The sequence below is a fragment of the Benincasa hispida genome, chromosome 10 (genome assembly GCF_009727055.1).
Source record: "Benincasa hispida cultivar B227 chromosome 10, ASM972705v1, whole genome shotgun sequence".
NCBI lineage: Eukaryota > Viridiplantae > Streptophyta > Magnoliopsida > Cucurbitales > Cucurbitaceae > Benincasa > Benincasa hispida.
This window is the reverse complement of record NC_052358.1, coordinates 40,210,324-40,234,053: the sequence shown is the minus strand read 5'-3', so window position 1 is coordinate 40,234,053 and position 23,730 is coordinate 40,210,324. Positions and strand designations below refer to the sequence as shown.

General features: G+C 32.4%; 1 protein-coding gene across 1 annotated transcript; it reads left to right on the top strand.

Moving 5' to 3' along the window:
- The first annotated feature begins 15,256 nt into the window (after positions 1–15,256).
- On the top strand, positions 15,257–18,819 carry LOC120089080. Its single transcript, XM_039046506.1, has 4 exons — positions 15,257–15,753; positions 15,918–16,629; positions 17,676–18,203; positions 18,760–18,819. Exons 2-4 carry the CDS (start codon positions 16,069–16,071, stop codon positions 18,817–18,819), a joined length of 1,149 nt encoding a protein of 382 aa, XP_038902434.1. The 5' UTR covers positions 15,257–15,753; positions 15,918–16,068.
- Positions 18,820–23,730: the final 4,911 nt, after the last annotated feature.

The following is a 23,730-nucleotide window of genomic DNA, read 5'->3' as shown; positions in this document are numbered from 1 at the left end:
ATCCACTTCCAGTACATCCCATATTTGTTTATTTTAGACTACTTGAACAACTTTCCAATCGCTACCATGTTTGATGTCATCTATGTAAAAGACTTGTTGTGCTTAGATAGCAAAGATGAAAGGCTCATCGACATACCAAAAGTGTGATGTATTGATCGATTTGTATCCTAAATCCACATGTGTCCTATTACTTTTGTTGTTATCTGTGTCAAATCATCTATACTTCAACAAGAAAACGCATCTTCTGTTCGCATATTGGAAATCTAATACTTCGTCTACAACACCGTAGAAATTGTTATCCACACTTGTGTTCTCATTGATCTCCCCGGCCACTAGGACTCCACTATTTTGTGTAGCTCGATGATTATCACGCTCTATAGTGTGAAACCGTACCCCATTAACAATGCATCCATTGTAAGAGCGCACCTCAAATGAAGGTCCCATTGCAAGTGAAAAGAAATCATCGGAGATATCTTCTCTCTCGCACCGTTGTAGAACCTGATAATTAATTATACATTAAAAATGACAACGAAAAATGATTCATCCCTCAACTGTTGCCTACAAAATGACTATGTATACCTGAGATTTGAACCAATCGGGAAATTTGCGTTGATGTTTTATATATAAGTTAGAGGCGCTTTGAGCTTCACGACGAATTAACCTCAAATGTTGCCTACAATGTTATATCAAAGGAGATACCCTAGAATTTAGAAAAATGAAAAAGTTTGAAACGTACTTGCGATAGTCTGTTATTTCTTTATAATTGTTGAGAATGTATCAATATGCAATACGTTTTTCCTCCGCTGATAGCATCTGTAAAGTTGACGCCCCTAATGGTCGTACCCTCTGCCTAAATAATTCAAATTCACCAAATATCTCATGATTGGGAATGTTATCATCCTTTCATTCATCTCTATTGAATCTTGTTTCAATCCCACTTAGATATCGCGAGTAGAAGTTCCATGATTCATTCATTGCATATGCTTCCGCTATAGACCCCTCGGGACGTGATTTGTCCCGTACAAATTGTTTTAATGTTCGTAAACTTCTTTTAATAGGATACATCTAACTGAAACTAACTGAACCCACCACTTTGATTTCATATGATAAATGAACTGCAAGGTGTACCATTACATCGAAAAAGGCAGGTGGGAATATTCTCTCCAATTTACAAAGTATGACTATGATGTCTACTTGTAGTCTGTTCAAATCACTTACACATATTGTCTTTGCATATAAGTTGCGAAAGAATGTACACAACTCAACAATAGCAGTGGATACATTCTTCGGTAGGTATGCTCGAATACCAATAGGAGTAGTCTGTGAAGCAACACATGATAGCCGTGTGTTTTCAGCCCCGATATTTTTTCATCTTTTTCATTGACACATCGTGATATGTTAGATATGAATCCATAAGGGAATTTCACTGATTTCAAATACTTACAAAACAAAATCCGTTCACCATTTGTTAATGTGTATGCTGCGTGTGGTTTTACAAATCTGTTATCGACCTGTATCAAGTGTAGGTCCTTTCTTATCTTCAAATCTTGTAAGTCTAATCGAGCGTTCGTTGTATCCCTTATCTTTCCTTCAATATTTAACAATGTTCCCACCAAATTATCGAATATGTTTTTTTCAATATGCATTACATCCAATTATGTCGTAACAATAGTCTGGACCAATATGGAAGTTGGAAAAAAATATTTTTTTTAGTCCAGTTTAGAATTCGCTTTCTTTTTTTATCTTACTTCGATGGATGTTTGCTAAGCACAGAAAAGTTTAGTGTATTTATTTGTTGTAATATCTCTTCTCCATTCATTACGACTAGTGGAGGTCTACGTTCAACTTTTCCATCATGTTGTATACTTTGACGCCAACTATGATTCTCTGGAAGATAACGTCGATGTCCCATAAATGATATTTTTCCTCTTATCCCGAAGGACGAGTTATCTTCTTTGCATATTGGACATGCTTGATAACCTTTTGTACTCCACCTAGATAAGTCACCGTACGCAGGGAAGTCATTAATCGTCCATAATAAGGTAGCATATAGTTGAAAAAACTCACCAGCAAAAGAATCATAAATTCGCACACCAATTGTCCACAACTCTTTCAACTCTTCAATCAACAGTTGCAAGTAAATATCAATTTTCTTTCCAAGAGATTTTGGACTAGGTATGAGCAAAGACATGAAGAAGTTTGTTTCCTTTATGCATTTCCAAGGGGGAAAATTATAAGGAATTATCACCACAGGCCACATACTATAAGAAGTGCTCATATTTCCAAATGGATTGAAGCCATCTGAAGCTAATCCCAAACGAACATTTCAAGGATCTAAAGCGAAATGAGGGAATTCACGATCAAAATGTTTCCACCCCTCTACATCAGCTGGATGTCGCAATACATCCTCCATTTCAACTCGCTTATCTTTATGTCATCTCATGTCAGAAGCTTTTCTTTTGTTGTAAACAGTCGTTTTAATCCCAATATCAATGGAAAATGATGCAATACCTTATGTGGTATTTTTTTACCCTTGCCATCATTAACTTTGTATCGAGACTCACCACAAACAGGGTATTGTTGCAAATCTGCAAACTCTTTCCAATACAATACACAATCATATTTACACGGATGAATAGACTCATAACCTAGGCCTAAATCACGCAATTTTTGCTTGGCTTCATAAAAGGAAGTAGGTATAGAGATGCCAGCTAGAAACGCCGCTTTAACAATTTCAGTAACATGTCAAACGATTTGTTACTCCAGCTGTTCAGAACTTTGATATGCATCAACTTCACTAAAAAGTTCAAGGACGAAAATTGCGAACACCCAGGGTATAATTCATTACGTGCTTTGGTCATTAAATCCTCGAATAAGTTCGTGGTATCTCTTTCTTGACCATTAAAGGACATTTCATTCTCAATCCTCCCTTCATATGCATTTTCGTTTTCAATTGAAACTTGTAAATAATTTATAATTCAACATCTCATTTTCTTCAACAGCATTACTCTCTATACTATCTACTTCAACATCCTATATTGAATAACTTGTAGGACTTCTAGATAAGTTTACTGGCTCTCCATGATATACCATTCACAATATGAGGGAGATATTCCATATGTTAATAGATGTCGTTCCACAATATCTATCTTTTCCCAAATTGAATTCTTACAATTCTTGCATGGACATCTTATTCGTCCGGAATCATTAACATGAAACCTTGCATATCTACAGAATTTGATACTTCTTATCTCTATACTCCACTGATAACTTATTCCTTATTTAATCCATTTTTATTCATCCTTAAAAATAATTATTTTCTGGCCAACTTGTAATCCAAAACAATAACTGGATTAGAGAACAAAGTACAAAGTATTATTAAGTATTGAGTTCCATAATTTTCATTTTTTTAAGGCAAAATAAACACATAGTCCCTAACGTTTAAATTGTCTTAACAACTTTCAAATGTTTTATTTAGTACGTCTCCAAGCTTTCAATTTTATGTCTAAATAGGCCTTTCATCTATTCAACATCTTCTAAAATTTACAAGCCTATTGGATACAAAATTTAAAGTTCAATTTTCATTAGACACAAATTTAGTTTTATGTCTAGTAGATTCTTTAAACTTTTCTAAAATATTAAATGTATTAAGTATCAAATTGGGAGTTTAAAGATTTATTTTATATTTTTTTGATTAATATAGGCTTCATTTATTCAACATTTTCGAAATGTTAAATATGCATGCTTATGCTCCAAATAACCAACATCATATGACATGTTCGTTAAAATTACTCTCAACAATTTCAGAGAATTGTAAAAAATTATATTCTGCAAAATTGAGAGATATTAATGGGCATGATTTGTACAAAAAGAATTTCAGAGAATTTTAATGGGCATGATATTAATGGTATGATTTTAATGAACATGATTTTGTACAACAATTTCAGAGAATTAACAAAAGCGAATACAATATTGAAACACATTTTAATGGGCATGATATGTACAACAATTTCAGAGAATAACAAAAGAGAATACAATATTGAAACACATTTTAATGGGCATACACATATGATTTAAATAAATATACAATCTAAAATAAAATGAGAAAATTACTGGCGAGGAGACGATGGCGATGGAAGGCAATTGATTGCAGCTACTGACCGGAGGAGGAGCGGCAGCGGCGGCGGACAAAATGGATGAAATGGGGAAAATGGGAGAAAAATGGGAGAGGAGGGAAGGAGTTGTGGAAAAACACTTTTTATATTGTAAAAGGGAGAAATGAGAGAAATATGGGATGGAAAAAATGGAAGAAAAATTGGATGGGAAAATGGAGAAAATGGGAGGTAAAGTGTAAAAGGATGGGAAAATGGGGAGAAGAGAGGGAGAATGGAAAGAAAATGAGGAAAATGGGAGAAGGAGGGAAAAAATTGAGAAGGGAGAGAAGAAAGGAGGTTGGCGGCACGGGTGGGGGGGGGGGGGGAGGGGGGGTTGGAGATTGGGTGGGTTTTAAGGGAAAGGGGAAAGGAATGGGGGAGTGGGGAAGAAGAAGGGGTCTAGTTTAAACCAGACCCCTCTCCGACGGTCAACACCCGGCGTCGGGAGTTCCCCGGGGTGGGAGTTCCTGGGAACTCCCGACAAACCTTTACGGCATCGGGAGTTCCCCTGGAGCCCCCGGCAGACCTTTACTTCGTCGATCTCTCTCGACCACCTAACTCCTGATGCTCTATTTAGGCGTCGGGAGAACTCCTTTTTCTTGTAGTGCTTTTATGAAACATAAAGAAGAATATAGAAGTGAGAACCAAAAAGAATCGATGGCAGTGGTCAATGATGAAAAGATGGAGATGTGGTGGAGAGAAGGAAGGGAGGAAACAGAGAAAAAGTAAAAAAAAGAAAAGGTTGTTTGTTTTTTTTGTTTTAGTTTTCATAAGTGAAGCTTAGAAATGGCAAATTGTTAAATCATCTAACCTAGAAAATTTTCAAATGGACAAAACTAATATATTTTTTTTTTTTTAAAAAAACTACTTTTTCCTATTTCTTTCACATAGTGATTACAAAAGTACCTTTTTTAGAAATCTTTCGGTCGTTTTTTTTTTAAAAAAAAACTTAAGCTAATTCAAAATTTTCTAACTAGATCTTTTTTTAAGTTTAAGTTTAAAAACTAAGAAAGTCTACTAGAAGTTTTTCCGTAAGTATGTTTATAAGAAATCTTCCAGTAGGTTAAAAAACAAACTTAAACTAATTACATTTTTTCTCTTAAATTTAAGTTAGTTGGTTTTATTATTATTATTTTTTTGTTAGTTTAAATTAAAAAGAAAAAAGAACTTAAAGGCTATGGTAAGACTTCCCATAAGCATCTTTATGGGAAGATACCTAATAGTTTTCTTTCTAAAAAAAAAAAACAACTTAAACCAATTCCAATTTTCCCTCCTAATTTTAAGTTTTTTCTTTAAAGTTTAAATTAAAAAAAAAATAATAATAAAAGAAAGAAACAAAACATAAAGCCTATCAAAGATTGACCGTAAGCATCTTTAGGGGTAAATTAGTTAGTTTCTTTACCGTAATTTTTTTCCTTTTTTTTTTCTTTAACTTCAACTAGTTTCAATTTCTTTCTCCTAAGTTTAAATTAGTTAGTTTATTTTCTTAATTTTTTTTTAAAACAAAAAAGAAACTGAAAGCGTACTAAAAAAAAATCAACTATCATCTTTGTGATTCGTTTGTCGTTATTTTTAAAGAAAAAAAAATTTGATTGCATAAATGAATGATTGAATGCATAAATGACTGATTAAGTCTGCAAACCTTTTTCTCTTGACCTTGGATTATGAATCCCTCAGGTTGCAATGGTCTCCTCAAGATTGTCATTTAGAAAGGCGGTATTGACGTCCTTTTGTAAAATCTCATAGTCATAATATGAGGCAATGAATATGAGGATCCGAATGACTTTAACATGGCAACAGGTGAGAAATTCTCCTCTTAGTTGACTCCCTCAACTTGGTTATAATACTTTGCCATAAGCCTAGTCTTGAAGGTTTGCATCTTCCCATCAACCCCCTGGTTTCTCTTTTAGATCCACTTACAACCTATAGATTTAACCTCATTTAGTTGATCTACAAGATCCCAAATTGAATTGAAGTACATAGGCTCAATTTTGAGATCCATGATTTTGATCCACTCATCTTTGTCTACTTCCTCCATTGCTTTTTTATAAGACAATGGATCCATCTTCGTCAGCTACCACAACTAGGCTTTCTGTTAAACCCATATAACGAACAGGTGGATTTGAAACCCTCCCACTACACCGAGGCTCTCTCAACACTGAGGTGGATTTGACCTACTAGATAATCAAACTTCAACAACTTTTGTTGAAGTGTTGGGCTCTTCAAAAACTCTTGTTGAAGGTTCGGTAGTTTCATTGGAAAGTTTATTCAACACAATTTTAGTGTGTGGCTTATGCTTCCTAATGTGGTCTTCTTCTGAAAATGTAGTGTTTATCGACACAAACACTTTATTTTCTTTAGGATTGTAGAAGTAACCACCCCTCATTCCTTTAGAGTAACCTACAAATAGATACAATTTTGAACGAGATTCCAATTTCTTAGGATTTGCCTCAAGCACATATGCTGGGCAACCCCAAAATTTGAAAATGACGTAAACTACCTTTATGACCATTCCATAACTTCAAAGGTGATCTAGTAACACTTTTGAATGGAACACAGTTCAAAACATAAATTCTAGTCTGTACTGCATAACACTTAAAACGAGTTAGGTAAAGAAACATAATTCATCGTAGTCTAAACAATATCAAAAAGGGTTCGATTTCTCCTTTCTGATACACCATTCTTCTATGGTATACTAGGTGCTGAGAGTTAGAATACAATTCCATGTTCTATTAAATAGTTCTAGAATGTAAGATCCAAAAGCTCTCCACCTTAATTAGATCGAAATGTTTTAATTGTTTTATTTAATGCATTTTCAATCTCAGCCTTAAATTCTTTGAACTTTTCAAAAGATTCAGAATTATGTTGCATTAGATAAACATACTCATATCTTGAATAATCATCAGTAAAAGTATGAAATATTCAAACTCTCCTCTTGCTTTAACATTTGTCGAACTACAGAGGTCTGGATGTACAAGCTCTAGGGGTTCATTGGCACTATGACCTTTTTGAGTAAAAGATCTTTTAGTCATTTTGTCTCCAAGGCATGACTCACACATAGGTAAAGAATTTCCTTCTAACTCACTTAAAAGTCAATTCTTCAACAATCTCTCAATCCTATTGAGATTGATGTGTCCTAATCTTTTATTTTGAGTTGTCACAATTTTGAACATTTCAGTATTTAGGAGGGTTTTAGTTGCTAGCCGTCTTAGCACATATAAATTATTTTTTAGCTTAGCAGAACAAAGATTTATACCATTTAAATAAACGCTTTATTTATAGATAAATTAACAATATAATTTTTTTTCAATTAAACACTTTACAGAAATCAAATTCCTCTTTAAACTAGAAACAAAAAATACATTTTCTAGTAAAATATATCCATTTTGTAAGTAAGTCGGAGTCCTCTCATTACCACAGTTGAGACAACGTGTCGAGTTTGAACACACATCATCATCTCCCTAGCTTCCAGTTGTCGGCGGAAGCTAATTCCCTGAAATGAAGAACGAATATGGTTAGTGACATCTGAATCTATTATCTAGGTTGAATCATCATTCTCCACTAAACAAATTTCAAAAACAAGCAAATTATATTTACCTTCCTTGGACTTCTTCTTTTCTGCCATGTACTTAGGACAGTTCCTCTTCTAATGTCCCTCTTGGTTACAATGGAAATAGATTCCCTTTGAAACCTTGATTTTCTCGCTCTTTTGGTTAGCAGTTGGTGGGTTAGCCTTCCCCTTTCCAACTTTCTTCTTCTTCTACTTTTTGTTGTCGGAAGAAGAAGACACAAACTTAATTCCAGATGTCGAACTTCTATAGAACTTTTTAGATGATGAAGCAACATTTGCTTCACCCTTCTGTTATTACTTTTAATCAAGGATTGGAAAGTTTGAAGCTCATTGAGCAAGGTGGTTAGGTTATAGTCAATCCTATTCATAACAGCATTGCTACGGAACTATAAAAAACTTTCTAGTAAAGTTTTCAGAATGAAGCTAACTTGATTGGCTTCATCAATGACAGACCCATTCATCTCCGCCACGTTGAAGTGGACCATCATATTGAGAACATGTTCTCTAATAGATGCCCCTTTTTGCATACGGGTATTGAAGATGAATTTGATAGGCGTCATGCCTGAGCTGTGTAGATGGTTATCCAGACATTTCCCTTAGGGACTCCATGATCTCACGAGCCGTATGCATTGGCTCATGCTTCATGGCCAAGGCTTTTAAAGGCTTGCAAAGATATATGTTGGGACCTTCTCGTTTGCCTGTATCCATCATTGATATGCCTTCCGAACATTTCGAGGAGCATTTTGAGCAGGAATATGAGGAAAATCTTTCGTAAGGATAAACTGAAGGTCATCGATGATTAAAATTGTGTTGATTGTATTTTCTCAAGTTATATAATTATCACTGGTAAGTTTTTTGGCGGCGAGTAAATTAAAAGTTGCAGAAGTCATATTTTTAATTTACTGAAAGCAAATAAATTATTTATATTAGTATATGTGCATTCAACCATTTGAAAAACCAATCAAGTTTAGGAAAACAAACTAATATACCCTATGCGACATCTATTTTGCAATGATGTTTCAGTGAGGTAGGACAAAAATCACTGTAGGGTGATCAGGTGCCCCTTTACTAAATTGAGATTATCCCAACCAATAGATAGAACAACTTCTTCTTACTGTAACTATTAGTCACCATCGTTCGGTCCAGAAATTGTTAAACCTGCTTAACAGTTTCTTGTAAATGTAACCCCTCATTTTAGACTATAGAGTTCCGGCCCAATGAGCTAACTATAGGAAAAAATCAACTGGGACAAAAACTAAAGCAACCCTATCCATTTATGGAGTTTGAATAAAGAGTCATGCAAATGGCCATCTGTACAGGGACACAAGAAAAGGTGCCTCGACGCTGAGCATGAAACTTTACTTTAAACTAATGAGAGAGACTGAGGGATGTATTGACACATGTGTCGCTCCCACATACTATAAACACTTCAAGCATTCACCTTGATGTTGATCTATACAAACACCATCCGTAAGGGGACACAAGTAAAGGTGCCTCAAGTTCAACTATAGATCTCACGATGTGAATTTTTTGGGAGAAACGTGAAAAGAAAAAAATGAAGTATCATATACCCAATTTTTCTCCCATTAAGAGCATTTTACCTAGAGCTATTTAACTTAGGAAAATCCGGCTACTGATTTTTACTATGTGGTTGTTTAAATTTGTCAAAAAACAACGCTTACTTCGGATAGTTAAATAACATTGATTAATATTTATTAAGCACTTTAACAAATATTAATCATTAATTGCATGCATGTAGCAAATCTATCTAATTCACCTTTTAAGGTCAGTTCCCAGGTCAGGGTGTTCCGTTTCCATCAACTTAAGTACCTCATCCTAGACAGAACTAGCCTTAAACAAAAGGTTTCTTATAGATACATTTGCTATTTAATTAAAACTAATTTAATCCTATTAAACTGATTAAAAAATTAAATATAATTGCTAGTCTCATTAGAAAGATGATCTTAGTTCTATGTGAATCATATTTTAAAACTATTTAAAACATGGTTTTAATCTAAGGTTTGCATGTAATTCTGAATTGTTGATTTTAATTTCTAATTTTATTTAATTATAACTTTTATAAAATAAATGAAATAAATTAAAACCATTCATTACATGTTAAAGCATACTTAGGATAATCATTAAATAACCTAGAAAAGTAACATGCTTCATGAAATTCTATTTCATTACTAACATACATAATAATTATATGCTAAAGTAATGAAAAACTAATAACATACAACTATCCATACATACATGCTATATATTATAACTCTTACAATATAAATGATGCATGAATATATTATTAATGCATGCATGCATATATTTATAAAATTTATACTATATGATACATGAGCATGCTATAAGTCTAAAATCATACAACTATATATTATAACATTTATAACATAAATAATGCATGAATAATGCAAAACCTATGGTGGGATTTTTACTATATGACATACATTATGACATATAATAATAAACATAAATCATACATCAAATGCATAATTAAAAAATAATAATTGTTGGATCACGATTGGACACCTAAACAATTAATTAAATTAATATAACACTTATATTAATTTAATAAAAAAAAACTAACTATTAAAAATAATAGCCAAGTCAGTTTTAAACAAGTGATCTGGATCTTGAACTGCTCGAACCGAGCCGCCTAGCACCCGAACCGCTCGAATCAATCGAATCGGATGAGAACTAAAAGAGCCACAAATTGAATTGGCCGTGAAACATTTATTCTGTCCATCTCGTAGCATTGCAACGCCGCGTCCTAACATTGCAATGCTATGGAAAGAATGTTCCATTCTGCCCTTCGCAGCGTTGCAACGCTCGATACAACGTTGTAACGCTACTATTTAGTAGCCATTGTACAATTGCGATCTCTTTTGAATTTTCTCCATTATTGGCTTCCTTTTCTCTAGAAATCCACCGGAATAACTATGAATGATTAAAAAACATGAAATACAGACTCGATCGTAAATTATATTCCAAGAACTTGGGCCCTTACAAACCAAATTTTGTAAAATTAAAGTTGTAAATCTAAATGGCCAATCCCGAAAACATCCAGTAATTATCAATCATATTCAACATCCACCGCATGAACAATTACAGAATGCTACCCACAAATTCTATAATTCAGATTCAGGAAAATAAAAAATTGGAGACCAAAAACCTCGCTTTGATACTAATTGAAAGAACTCGTGAAGACCCTAATGGAAACATAGCATCCCAATTTTTTTTTTTCCATAGAAACGAAAAATTACGGAATATGATTATGCAATAACAGTAAAATTCACAACATACCAACAAAGAAAATAAAAGGAAAAAAAATTAGGGTTAGGGAGACTTATCCTTGAAGAACGAAGAGTCTTCACGAAAATTTCGTTCTCCAGATCTGTCACGAACAAAACACGAACAATCTAAAATGGCCACCATCAATTGGAAACTCCTGTATTCTCTTTTAGGATGAGAATCTCTAAGGAGTTGAGTAGACTCTTAGATTATTTTGGATGAGAGGGAGAAATTGAGAAAGGAAAGCTTTCGGTGAATTTTCTTCCTGAGATCACCAATATTTTTCAAAGAGAATATTTCTTCCAGAACTGGTGAAGAAGACCATCTACCAACCACCCCCCCCGTGAGTTGGGAGAGATTAGAGGGATTTTATTTCCCTCCCTTAATTTCAAAATTAAAATTAATAAAAGTAAATTATTAATTTTAATTAAAAATATGTATATACATACATGTTATATATCATATACAATATAACCTATAGTTTTAATTCTTCTCATGAATGATATTTAATATAAATCTAATTTATATAAAATTTAATTATACGAACCCATTTCATATAATTAATATTTCAATCATATTCAAATATTTATTTCCTCTTAAATAAACCGTATATTATAATGTATCAAATACATTATAGTAATTATATCAAATATAAGTAACATTAATTATATCACATATAATTAATTCTCTCAATCAATTTGAACAATTCAAATTAAATTCAATATTGATTATCATTTAATCCCTGTTGAGCTAAAAAGGAGACCTCATGGACCTGTAACTTGAAGTTCTAATGGTACTTGAATAATTAATTAAACTCTTTTAATTAAATTATTCAAAATCCATTAACTATTGGGCACTCTACTAAAGACCGACAGTTGCACTTTTCACACTACAAATATATTTATGTGTCCACTGGATATAACCAGTCAACAGTGCACCCTTCACAAATTGCTCGTAAGTACAATTGGATCAAAATTACCATTTTGCCCCCATAGCTATATCTAATTTCTTAAGCACCACTGATCCCTCTAACGAACAATAAGTTATAGTCCAACTATGACCCCTTTCGAGCCAAGAGAGAATGTGGCACTACATTGTTCAAGCCCTGAAATCAATCCTTAAGGGACCAATTTATCTACTTACCACGACATTGGGAAGGAATGAATTCTTTCTTGTGTAGTTGTGTTCCCAACTCCCCAATTAGACGAATCCCTAAATCTAACTTCATGATAGGAGTTCACAATTCACTCAGGATTTAGGTCATGTCACCTATAGTCATCTTGGTGAAATGTAAGTCTCTATTAAGAACGATGTTATATAATGAGACTAGTCACTTTGTAGTCTAGTCTTATACAAACTCCTTCGTATAGAATACCATCACTTACATATCTCCACATAAATGATCAGGATTGGATCATTTGTAGCACATGACAACAATTATAACATCTATAAAGCAAACCATACTCGTAGTGTCACCAAGAATAAATATGCACCGTTATCCATCTACTACAAACTATTTAGGTTATCAGTTAAACATGATCTATCTGTATATCTCTACATACATGTTTAAGCTACAGATGATAACCTTGGATGTTAGTTTATTGGTTTGTGGGTTGATACTACTAAATGTCAAATAAAACATCATATATTTTATTAAATAAATAAAATATTTGTACAATACAATTACACAGTACAAAACCCTACGAGATTTAAGATATCAACCCCAACGATATTATCACCAATGTATTCATCAAGTTTCACGAACATCGGCTTACTTCCACACATGTGATTGCTTGTGCCGCTATCAAGATACTATGCATTAGTTTCACATGTTTCTTCACTTTTGCATGCTAAAAGTAAAGATGACTCACCGCTTTCATCATCTTTCTCAACATAATTGTATTTTCTTCAACTTTATTTATCTATTCCCAAGAATAATGGCCAAATTTATGACAATTATAACATTCAACTTGACTTTTATCATACCCCCTATCATTATTTGATCTCCCTTCTTATAGCCTCGAATAATTTTGTCTTCCACGACCATTTGATGAATTTGAGTTGAATTACTCTCATCAAATTTTCTTCGGTCAATGTTTCCTCAATCTCGACCTTTGAAATCACCATGTATGTGATTGCCACCACGTCCTTGACCTCATTTGCCTTTTGCTTGGCCATCTTCATTATCTATCAGCTGCAACTTTGATTGCAGAAGTTGTTCAATTGTTTGTTTGTTCTTCTTGAGAAGTTTCTCTTCATAGCTTGTAATGTACCTACAAGTTGATCGATGAATATTTTACTCAAATCCTTTTTTATTCTTCAATAGCTCCAACGATGAAGTCAAATTTTTCATCCACTGAGTGAAGTATCTTTTCTACTACTTGCTCATCATTTATTGTCTCTCCATGTCTCTTCATTTCATTTATTACTGCTAGCAATCTTGAAGTATAAACTAAAACTGATTCATACTCCTTCATATGCAATGATTCATAACAAAAAATTCATCTAATGGAATATGGACTCTACAAATTCTTCGCAATATCGATCTACCCGGATACAATCGAATGGATGCAGGCCTCTTTCACAACACTAATCAAAACTCCCAGAAACAACAAATTTTTTCAAGAAAAAAGGTATGATGTTTTCACGATATGGATTGAAAAAACATACAAGAAAGGACTTATTGCTGAAATTTACAAGCTATATGACAAAGGTAAAAAAACATGTATTATGATTCCTGAAGGACTAGAGAAAACGGGATGGATGGAGTTCCATAACATGTTGACATTCAGAAATTTTGTTCCTAAAGAAAACTGAAAGACGCAGAGCCAGATGAAACACGCAAACTTATGCCAAAATCGTCTCTTCTAGTGATACATCTACTGTCGTTTTTGATTCTGCGGAATCCACGACCTCAATCTCAACCTCAACTGAAACCTTTCTAAATGTCACAAAGGAAACCTTCAATAACACAGAGGAGGAAATTTTCAACTGGAACTCTGATAATTTTATCACGAAGATGTTTCCATGACGATTGGGGAAGATTATTAGAAGCCTTAACAAATGCAAACAATTCCATTGACGCTTTCAATCCTTCCATGCTTATAAAGCAATCATCTCCGTACGTGATCTCGAACAGGCTCGGCTGCTATGCTATAACCAAGGATGGGTCACAATGGGGGGTTTTATGGTTAAATTTCAAAAAATTAGATCCTAAAATCCATTCTGTTCCAAAATTCATACCAAGCTATGGTGGTTGGTTGCGTTTTAGAGGAATTTATATCAGAGTTTGAAAGCCAACATGAAATTCTACCCTAGAAGCAAAGATCATGGGCCTAAAGTTCTAATACGAAGATTCTCACATGGAATGTGAGGGCATTGGCTCTGCCCATAAACGAGGTATTGTAAAGAGAGTTATCACGGCTGCCAATCCGGATTTTTCTATTATTATGGAAACTAAACTCCCCTATGTTGATAACAAATTCATTAAGTCTTTAGGAGCTCCATCAATATTGATTGGGTCTTTGTTAAAGGGGATGGCTCTTCCAGGCGTATTATTATTATGTGGGACGCATTAATTCACAATGTTGTTTAAGTCTATGATGGAAGCTTCTCGTTATCCATTTTGCTCCAAAAATCGGCCAACCTCAATTGGTGGTTATCTGGTATATATGAGCTAGCGAATCGAAGAAAAAGAAATGAGTTAAGGCTGAATTAGAGGCTCTGACAAACCTTTTCATTACTTGTTGGATTATAGCTGGAGACTTTAAAAATTGTGGGTCTTAGTTAGTTAGATGGGATTATGTGGAAGGAGGTCTACTCGATCTTTCCTTTAAACATTACCTTGTATTTTTCTTCAATCAATGCATCCTTTTAAACCGGAGCATGTTGAGGGCACTATAGATGTGTTAATTTAGTTGAGATTTACGGGTGTATCCACCGACCCCTCAACAATCTCAACTTTTCAAAAAAAAAAAAAAAAAAATGTTTGTGTGTTATTTTAATATGCTTAAAATCACTTTTTTCGATGTCAAAATAACTTTTCTCTTAAAAAAAAAAAAAAAGACTAATATTTGACAAACATTAAAGTCCATTTTAGGAAACTTCAAAATAAAATAAAAAAAAATTGATTTTCCAACCATTAGATGAAAGATGCTTATTAATGGGTGTTGATTGACCCTGAATTGTTTTTTAACTGAGGAGATTTTAATAATATTGCAGGTTTCATTTCCTCAAATGGAGTATCTATACATTGATAGATGTAACAATTTGGAGATGCTATGGCATAATAATGGACCAATCAATACTTCCTTTACCAAACTTCAAACAATCAGGATTGAATATTGCAACAAGTTGAAATGCGTGTTTCCTTCAAACATAGTGGCATCACTTGTTTGTTTAGAGGATTTGTATATCTGTTCATGTGAGTTATTGGAAAGGGTATTTGAAATTGCAAAGCCGACCTTCGGTGATACAAAAGTACTAGTGCCATTGAGAAGTTTATATTTAAGTCGTCTACCAAATTTAATGTACGTGTGGGACAAAGATGCTGGTGATGTTTTGGAATTTCCAAATCTAAAGAATGTCGATGTTACTTCTTGTTCCAAGTTGAAAAGTATTTTTCCAGCGTCCTTCACCAAATATATGAAAGAAATTGAACGGTTAAATGTGGAAGAGGAAAACGAAATATTTCCAGTGGATGAAGCATCAAACATGGGAGAGGTAATTAATACATCTTCAATATTATTAATAACCAATATATGCAAGAATTGTATATGCTTCAATTTGGTACTAATTAACTTCTGTTTTGTGAATCATACGACTTCTTTTGCTTTGATCAATATATATATAATAAGGGTTTAGAGACTTTTATTTGTGGATTTCAGGTAGTACGATTCCAGAGCTTGGAAACATTAGCAATGACTTGTAACCTGGCAGAGAAGGAGAGCTTTTGGCTCATATCAAAAATTTCTCAAACTCCAAAGTCTTACATTGTTTGGGTCTCACAATGATAACTTGATTACTCTGCCTTTGGAAATGAATGAAGTATTATACAATATTGAAGAACTGGAAATTAGGACTTGCCTCCAGTTGGTACAAGTATTTGGAAATGACAATATCCAAAGATGTGCAAATTTGAAGACGTTAATATTGCGGGATCTTCCTAAACTTACACACGTGTTGAAGAACATCGATCAAATAACCACAATCACATTCTCCAACTTGGTTGATCTTCAAGTACATGGTTGCCATGGAATGAAAATTTTGTTTAGTCTTTCAGTGGCAAAAAATCTGGTGAATCTCAATTCCATTGAAATATTTGATTGTAAGGAAATGAAATCCATAGTCATTGAAGCAGCAGCAGAAGAAAATAGTGAAATTATTTTTAAGAAACTGACTATAACCAGATTACACAACTTACCAAAACTTGCAAGCTTTTACAATGGAAAATGCAAGCTTACGTTCCCTTTGTTGGAAACACTGGAAATAGAAGAATGCAATGAAATGGAGATCTTTTCAAATGGAATAATAAGCATAGAAGAAGGTAAAGACTCAGTATTGGGGGCACCTTATCCAAAACCCTTTTTCACTCACAAGGTAGTGTGTATTCTTACTTCTTCAACCAACTTTTTCCATCATTTTATTACTTAAAGGGTATGTTTGGCTGTTATCTTAGTGTACCTAAAATCACTTTCTTTTTTTTTTTTTAATTTTATAACAATCTAAATTCATCAAAAACGATTTTCCAACTTATGTCCACTAAACACATACTTAAATTGTAGTACGTCAATATATATTTCAACTTAATTACGAAATCAATAAAAACTGGCAACCACTTCAAACGAGGTTTAAGAATGTGAAATTATAGCTATCACAATGGGAAAATCTTCAAGATTTTGGTAAAGATTAGAATGTGAAAATCATGGTTAGAGCTAATATCCAAAGGTCAACATGTTTTCCAAAACGTGTCTTTATCTCCCAAATATTGTCATACATACTACCATTTAATGACGACTGTATTTTGATTTTGATTTTCTTTTTTTGAAAAATAATGGTATTTTTATATATAATTGGGAGATATTTTTACAATCTTATCTAAAAATTTACAAATTGAATTTAACTTAGTGGTAATTGGCATGATCTTCCAACCTAGAGATGAGATGTTCGATCCCCTTCCCTTAATTTATAATTGATGACAATTTTATTTTAAGACATGGTAAACATAGCAATAATCTATGGTTTTATGAATGTGGGTCATATTACCCCTACCTAAAAGAAGCTTAATAATGAATAACTCATATCACTTATAGTGTTATTAGTCTATGAATAAAGGTTTTGAATACTAAAAGAAAAAGCTTACAATGAATAGTTTTCTTCATTAGTGTTGTTAAGTGATAGGTACTGATAGTTAAATTCGATCAACGTTAATAAACTCCAATAATAGAAAACTATTAGCGATAAACTTCTAATTTTGACGATCTATTACTAAGAGACTTTTCAATCAATTTGATGGGCTAATAAGCTTGTTAAAGTTTTCACGTGGACTCTTATTTAAATCTTTCTATATTTTAAAATAATTTTAGATTTTGCTATCTTTTGCTATGGATATGCAACTAATCCTAAATACAAATATAAAATTGCAGGTTTCATTTCCTGCATTGGAGATTTTAAGGATTGATGGAGGAAATAGTTTGGAGATGTTATGGAATAAGAATAAGCCGATTGCAAGTTCCTTTTGCAAACTTCGAGAGATAAGTATTGAAAACTGCAACAAGTTGAGATGCATGTTTCCTTGGAGTATAGTGAAATCACTTGCTTTTTTAGAAACACTGAATATCTTTTCTTGTGAGTTATTAGAAAGGATATTTGAAACCGAAAAGCGGAGTTTTGCAACAGAAGAAGAAGAAAATGGTGAAATTGTGTTCAACAGACTGAGTCGTCTGGAATTTGATAATTTACCAAGCCTACTTTGTTTTCACTCTGGAAAATGCACACTTAAATTTGTTGCCTTGAATTTCTTGAAGATAAGAAGATGCCATGATATGAAAACATTTTCATATGGAATAACAAACACTCCCAATTTGCAAGCCGTCGAGATAGGAGAAAATGAAGTTCCAGTATCACCAACAAAGGGGATAAATGACATTATCCAAGCTTTTTTCACACAAGAGGTACGCATATACCCCATTTTTTTTAGGAGAATTGTATTAGATAGCAAAATCAGGAAAAAAAATCTAAAAGTATAACATATCCTTAAAAGATTTGCAAATATGACAAATATAGACAGATCAACTGTTGAATTTTCTGGGTCTTGCCCTTTTTTTTTTTTGTTCCATGATTCGGGTTTCCCTTCTTCTGTTGTTGCATGTTGGAGATATATTTTTCTTTTTTTTTATTCTTGCCACTCTCCTTTTCCTTGTTTTGATAGTGCACAATCATTTTCACAAATATTTTAGTACCAACAAGGATTGATTATTTTTACAAACTATTAAATACAAAAACAAAATAGAAACAGATTTGAAATAAACTATCTTTTACTTCTAATATTTCTTAAAATTTATAAAAAAGAAACAAAAATAATGGTTATTAAACAAGCTTAATTTTTATTAAAAAAAAAAAAGAAATGAGAACTATATCAAACGGGTCCATAATTTTTTTTTTTTTTTTTTTTTTTACCGGACTTTAAAAGTATGAAATCTATTAACAATAAACTTTTGCAAATGCTAGTCTATTAATAATAAGCTTCTATCACCAACAAACAATTCAGCAAGTGATACAAGTCTATGACTTATAGATTTTTACCAACTAATGTATAATAATTTATTAGTAAATACTCAAGATCAAACTAAAAGTCTTAAATTTATAGAATCTATCATTAACTATAGATGATAGACTTCTATTATTATGATATAAGATAGTCACTTATAGAAGTCTATCAACTTATTGAATTTAATTAATTAAGTTTAATCTCGAACTAAAGTATAAATGGGATCTCTAGAAATTGTCACTAATAGCATGTTATCGACGATCGAAGCTATCAATTATTTGACAGTAACAAATTATTTTAAAAAAACTGTGTTGTCTAACACTTTATAATTTATCAAGACCAGTCAACTTTCACTCTGGAAAAAAGTATACTTAAGTTTCCATTCTTGAGGTCAGTGGACATAGTTCATTGCAATGAAATGGAGACATTGTCGATTGGAATAGTAAGCACAGATCATTTGAAATCCATGAGGATAGGAGGAAGTGAATTTCTAATCTCATTTTCTTTGTATTCTAATCCTACTATTTGAATTTGCTTAAAATGTTTCCGAATGGAGGAAAGTAAGGGGAAGCGTGAAGATTAATTTAATTTACGAAAGATGTTGCATCACACAAGTAAGATTCTCAAACGCAACTTTAATTAAATAATGATTCATGTTTTCTTATTAAGTGTTTGTTATTATTTTTACAGATCGACACATTGAATCATATATTTGCACATTTTTTTTTTCTTTTTCTTTTCTGGAAGAATTCTTAGGCCTAATTCAATCCATTCCTTTTTGAGAAGAAAATTATTTGGATTACCAAATATCACTTAAAATTTTTGTTTATAAAGAAAAACCTTAAAAATGACCTTCAACTTAGATAAGTGGTGCAATCTTAACCTTGAATTTTAAAAGTAGTTATTCAATAGGATATATTAGAGATATGAAATGGAGATCAACTTTGCACCAATGAGTTTTTTCTTTTTTTTTTTTTTTTTTCTTGCTAATAGTGTCAAGTTGTTATTATTATTATGAGAGATCAAATCTTTGACCTTTAGAATCAAAGGTTTTGTCAATTATCGTTGGGCTTTGACATATTAATAATGATTTTTTACTTCGTAGTTTTACATTTCTAAAAAGTTATGTTTATTTCCTTTCTTTTCGTACTTGTTGTTTGCTCTATGATGAAATGATTATGGTCAAAGTTATGCGAAGGTGTATGATTCAAGTGTAAACTTCTAAAGAGATTTACTTTGTGAGCACCAAACTTGGACTCATAGGTTTCTTGAACCAATCTAATCTATTTAAGGTGTCTTCTTTGGTTTTAGGAAATATTTGAGGAAAAGAGATATGTTTTAGAAAGAATATTTGTTAAAAAGATAAATATTAGTGCGAAAAGTTTGGAATAGATGACATGTATGTTACAGTTATATATATATATATATAGTACGTCTCTTTTTTTCTATGAAAGTAATAAATATGTTTGCAAGAGATTTGTCATAATTTTCTTTTAAATTAATAAACCTAATATTTTTCAACAGGAAAAAAAAAAAACTGACACTAAGATGCAAATTAAGAATTTCAGATTTTAATTATTTAATATTCATAAGTTCATTATTTCATTTTGAACCAAAATAAGAAATTTAATGATTTATGACTTATAATAATTATATGTTCTTCATTTATTTTAATAATGATCAATAGAATATAGAACATTTAAAAACCAAAATAAATTTTTTACAAAGGTCATTTATATGGAACGAGTGTTATAGATTGCTAATATATTTTTCATACAAATTTTTTAGATGACCAGTTTAACATATTTTGGCAATCTCGTCGCATCCTTTTAAGAGTTGATGTGAATCCATTTTTCTTCTCAAAACGTGTGTTGATGGTCTCTACATGTCACAAATCCATATAGATAAATATCTTTCTTCATTTTAAATCATGTTTCATGATGTGAAAATTGTGTTTTAAAGTATAAAACTATATATAAAACTGATTATATATAAATGATAATACACATATTTTTTTTGTAGTGATTTTTTTCTAACGAAAGTATTTTTAATCATTTCAGAATGATTACTCGAAATATTGTTTAAGTTAGATTTTGTAATTTCGTTTCAGTTTCTTTATTAAGTACATATTGTTGGAAGCTTTGACGAGTCCACTCTAAGATTCACTCTAAATCTTACAAACTTTGAACAAAAAAAACATGTTCTCTTATAAAACTCAAGAACATACAAGAGAAGAATATTATTCTCTTGAAACTCATTTTTTTTTATTGATTTGATTGTCTTCCTTCACTTGATTACAAAGGAGGGAAATGAACCCTTTATATAGTACTGAAGAGGTGTTTCGTAAAAGATACAAAACAAATGAAGTACATATATACGTACCATTCATGTACTTGAACAATTATATGCATCTAGAAGTGCATGTATCTAGAAATTAGAAATTCATGTATTTGGAAATGTATCTAGAACTGTAGTATCCATTACGTATCTAGCTTAATTTCTAACATCCCCCCTTAAGCTAGACTTCTATGACTCCGAGCTTCTCTGTCATTTTATAGAACAAGCATTTCTTTAATGCTTTGGTGAAAATATCTACAACTTGATCTTGTGTCTTGCAATACTTAATGCATACTTCTCCATCTTTATCAAGTCTCTAATGAAGTGATACTTGATCTTTATGTGTTTACTTCTTCCATGAAAGACGAGATTCTTTGAAAGTGAAATAGATGATTTCTTGTCACAGAATATGACAGTCTCTTTCTATTAAGGACTCTTTAATTCATGTAATACCTTTCCTAGCCAACAAGCACATTATCCATGTTCTTCTTATAGTGGATTCCATGATCAATAGTTCCAAGAATATATCTAAGAACTCTCTTTCCAGTTTCCTAATGACTTCTCTTTGATGATGCCATAAATATGCTCAATAAATTGACTAAGAACATAAGATCAGGTCTAGTTGTAGTTAAATACATTAAACTCCCAACAAGACTTATATAGATGGTGGCATCAAAAGCTTTGTTGTCATCATGTTTACTTAGTTTCAAGCTAGTTTCATAGGAGTACTGATAGGATGAGCTTTCTCCATTTTGAATTTTACCAACAAATCTTTTGTATACTTCTTTTGGAAAATTGCAGTCCATCCATCATCTTTCTCAACATCAATACAATGAAAGTAATGAAGTAAATCCATATTAATCATCTCAAATTCTTTCTTCATGCTCTCTTTAAAATCTTCGATCATCATGTTTGAATTTTCCGTAAAGACTAATATAAACAAATTTTAAAGAAATTGCCATCTTTATCCTCTTCCGTGTAGAGAGCATGCTCGTATAGACATCTTTTGAAGCCATCCTTCAAGAAAAAATTGTCGATACGACTAAAAAAGGCTCTCGGTGCTTGCTTTAGTTCGTACAATGCTTTCTTCAATTAACACACTTTATTTTCTTCTCCAATCTTGACATAACCAGGGGGTTGCTCAACATATATTTCGTCCTCTAAATACCCATTTAGAAAAGCCGACGTGACATCCATTGTACTTTCTAGTTATTTTGTGCTGCAAGGGCTAGAAGCAATTGAACAGTCTCCAGGCAAGTCATAGGTGCAAAAACTTCTTCATAATCTACACCACACTTTAGTTTGTACCCTTTCATGATGAGTCTTGCCTTATATTTCTCAACATCTCCATGTTGCTTCAACTTTGTTCTATAGATCTATTTCACTCCAAGAGCTTTTCTATTTTCTGGTAGTTTGACTAACTCCTATGTCTCATTTTTTTCTAATTGCATCAATCTTTTTATCCATTGCATCTTTCGATTTTTCATCTTGAATTGCCTCCTCAAAGTATATAGGATCAACATCTGTAAATAAATCAAAATCAACATGCTCATCGTCCAACATTCTTTTTGAAGTAATATAGATATCATGAATACTTATTGTCTTCCTTGAAGTAGTTTCTTTATCACCCGTAGAGTGTGAAGATGAAGATAAAGCCACTAGTGGAGTCTCTTCAAGCTCCAAGTCTCGAGCATTTTGTTTGCCACACATGTCAACAAGTAATGGATTCTGATCTTCATTTGTTGCATCCCATTTCCACAATTCTACTTCATTAAACTTGACATCTCGACTAATAATAACTTTCTTACTCACATGATTGTATAATCTGTAAACCTTGGAGTTCTCATTGTACCCAACAAAAATGCACTTTTCTAATTTATAATCTGGTTTACCTTTATTCTCATCTGAAATATGAGAGTAAGCAATGCACCCAAGTACTTATAGGTGACTAACATTTGACTTTAATCCACTCCATTCTTCTTGAGAAGTAATACCTTGCACACTTTTAGTTGAAGCTCGATTTAAGAGATAAACTTCACAAATTACTACATCTCCAAAAAATTGATGAGGAAGTTTCTTGACCTTCAACATACTTCTTGCAAGCTCCATTATTATTCTGTTTTCTCTTTGGAACTCCATTTTGTCGAAGAGTTCTTCGAACAGTTTTCTGATGCTTGATTCCATTTTCCTTCAAGAAATCTGCAAAAACAAAATATTCTCCTCCACGATCCGGATGCAATGTTTTCAATCCCAAGTTGCTTCTATTTTCAACCATTGCTTTGAATGTCTTGAAACATTCGAAAGTAGAGCTCTTTTTTTTAGAAGATAAATCCATTTTTTTCGACTATAATCATTGATAAATCTGAGAAAATAATAATTACCTCTATGTGTAGTAGTTCTCATGGGTCCACATAAGTCTATATAGACAAGCTCTAGAGACTTTGATGCTCTCCAAGAACCTCTTGTTGGAAATAACTTTCGATAATGCTTTCTGAAAATACATAGTTCATAAAGTTGAACTTCTTTTTTAATATTTTGCATTGCTCTCACCATATGTTGTTGCACATATCAGAAAAAGTGTCAAAACTCAGGTG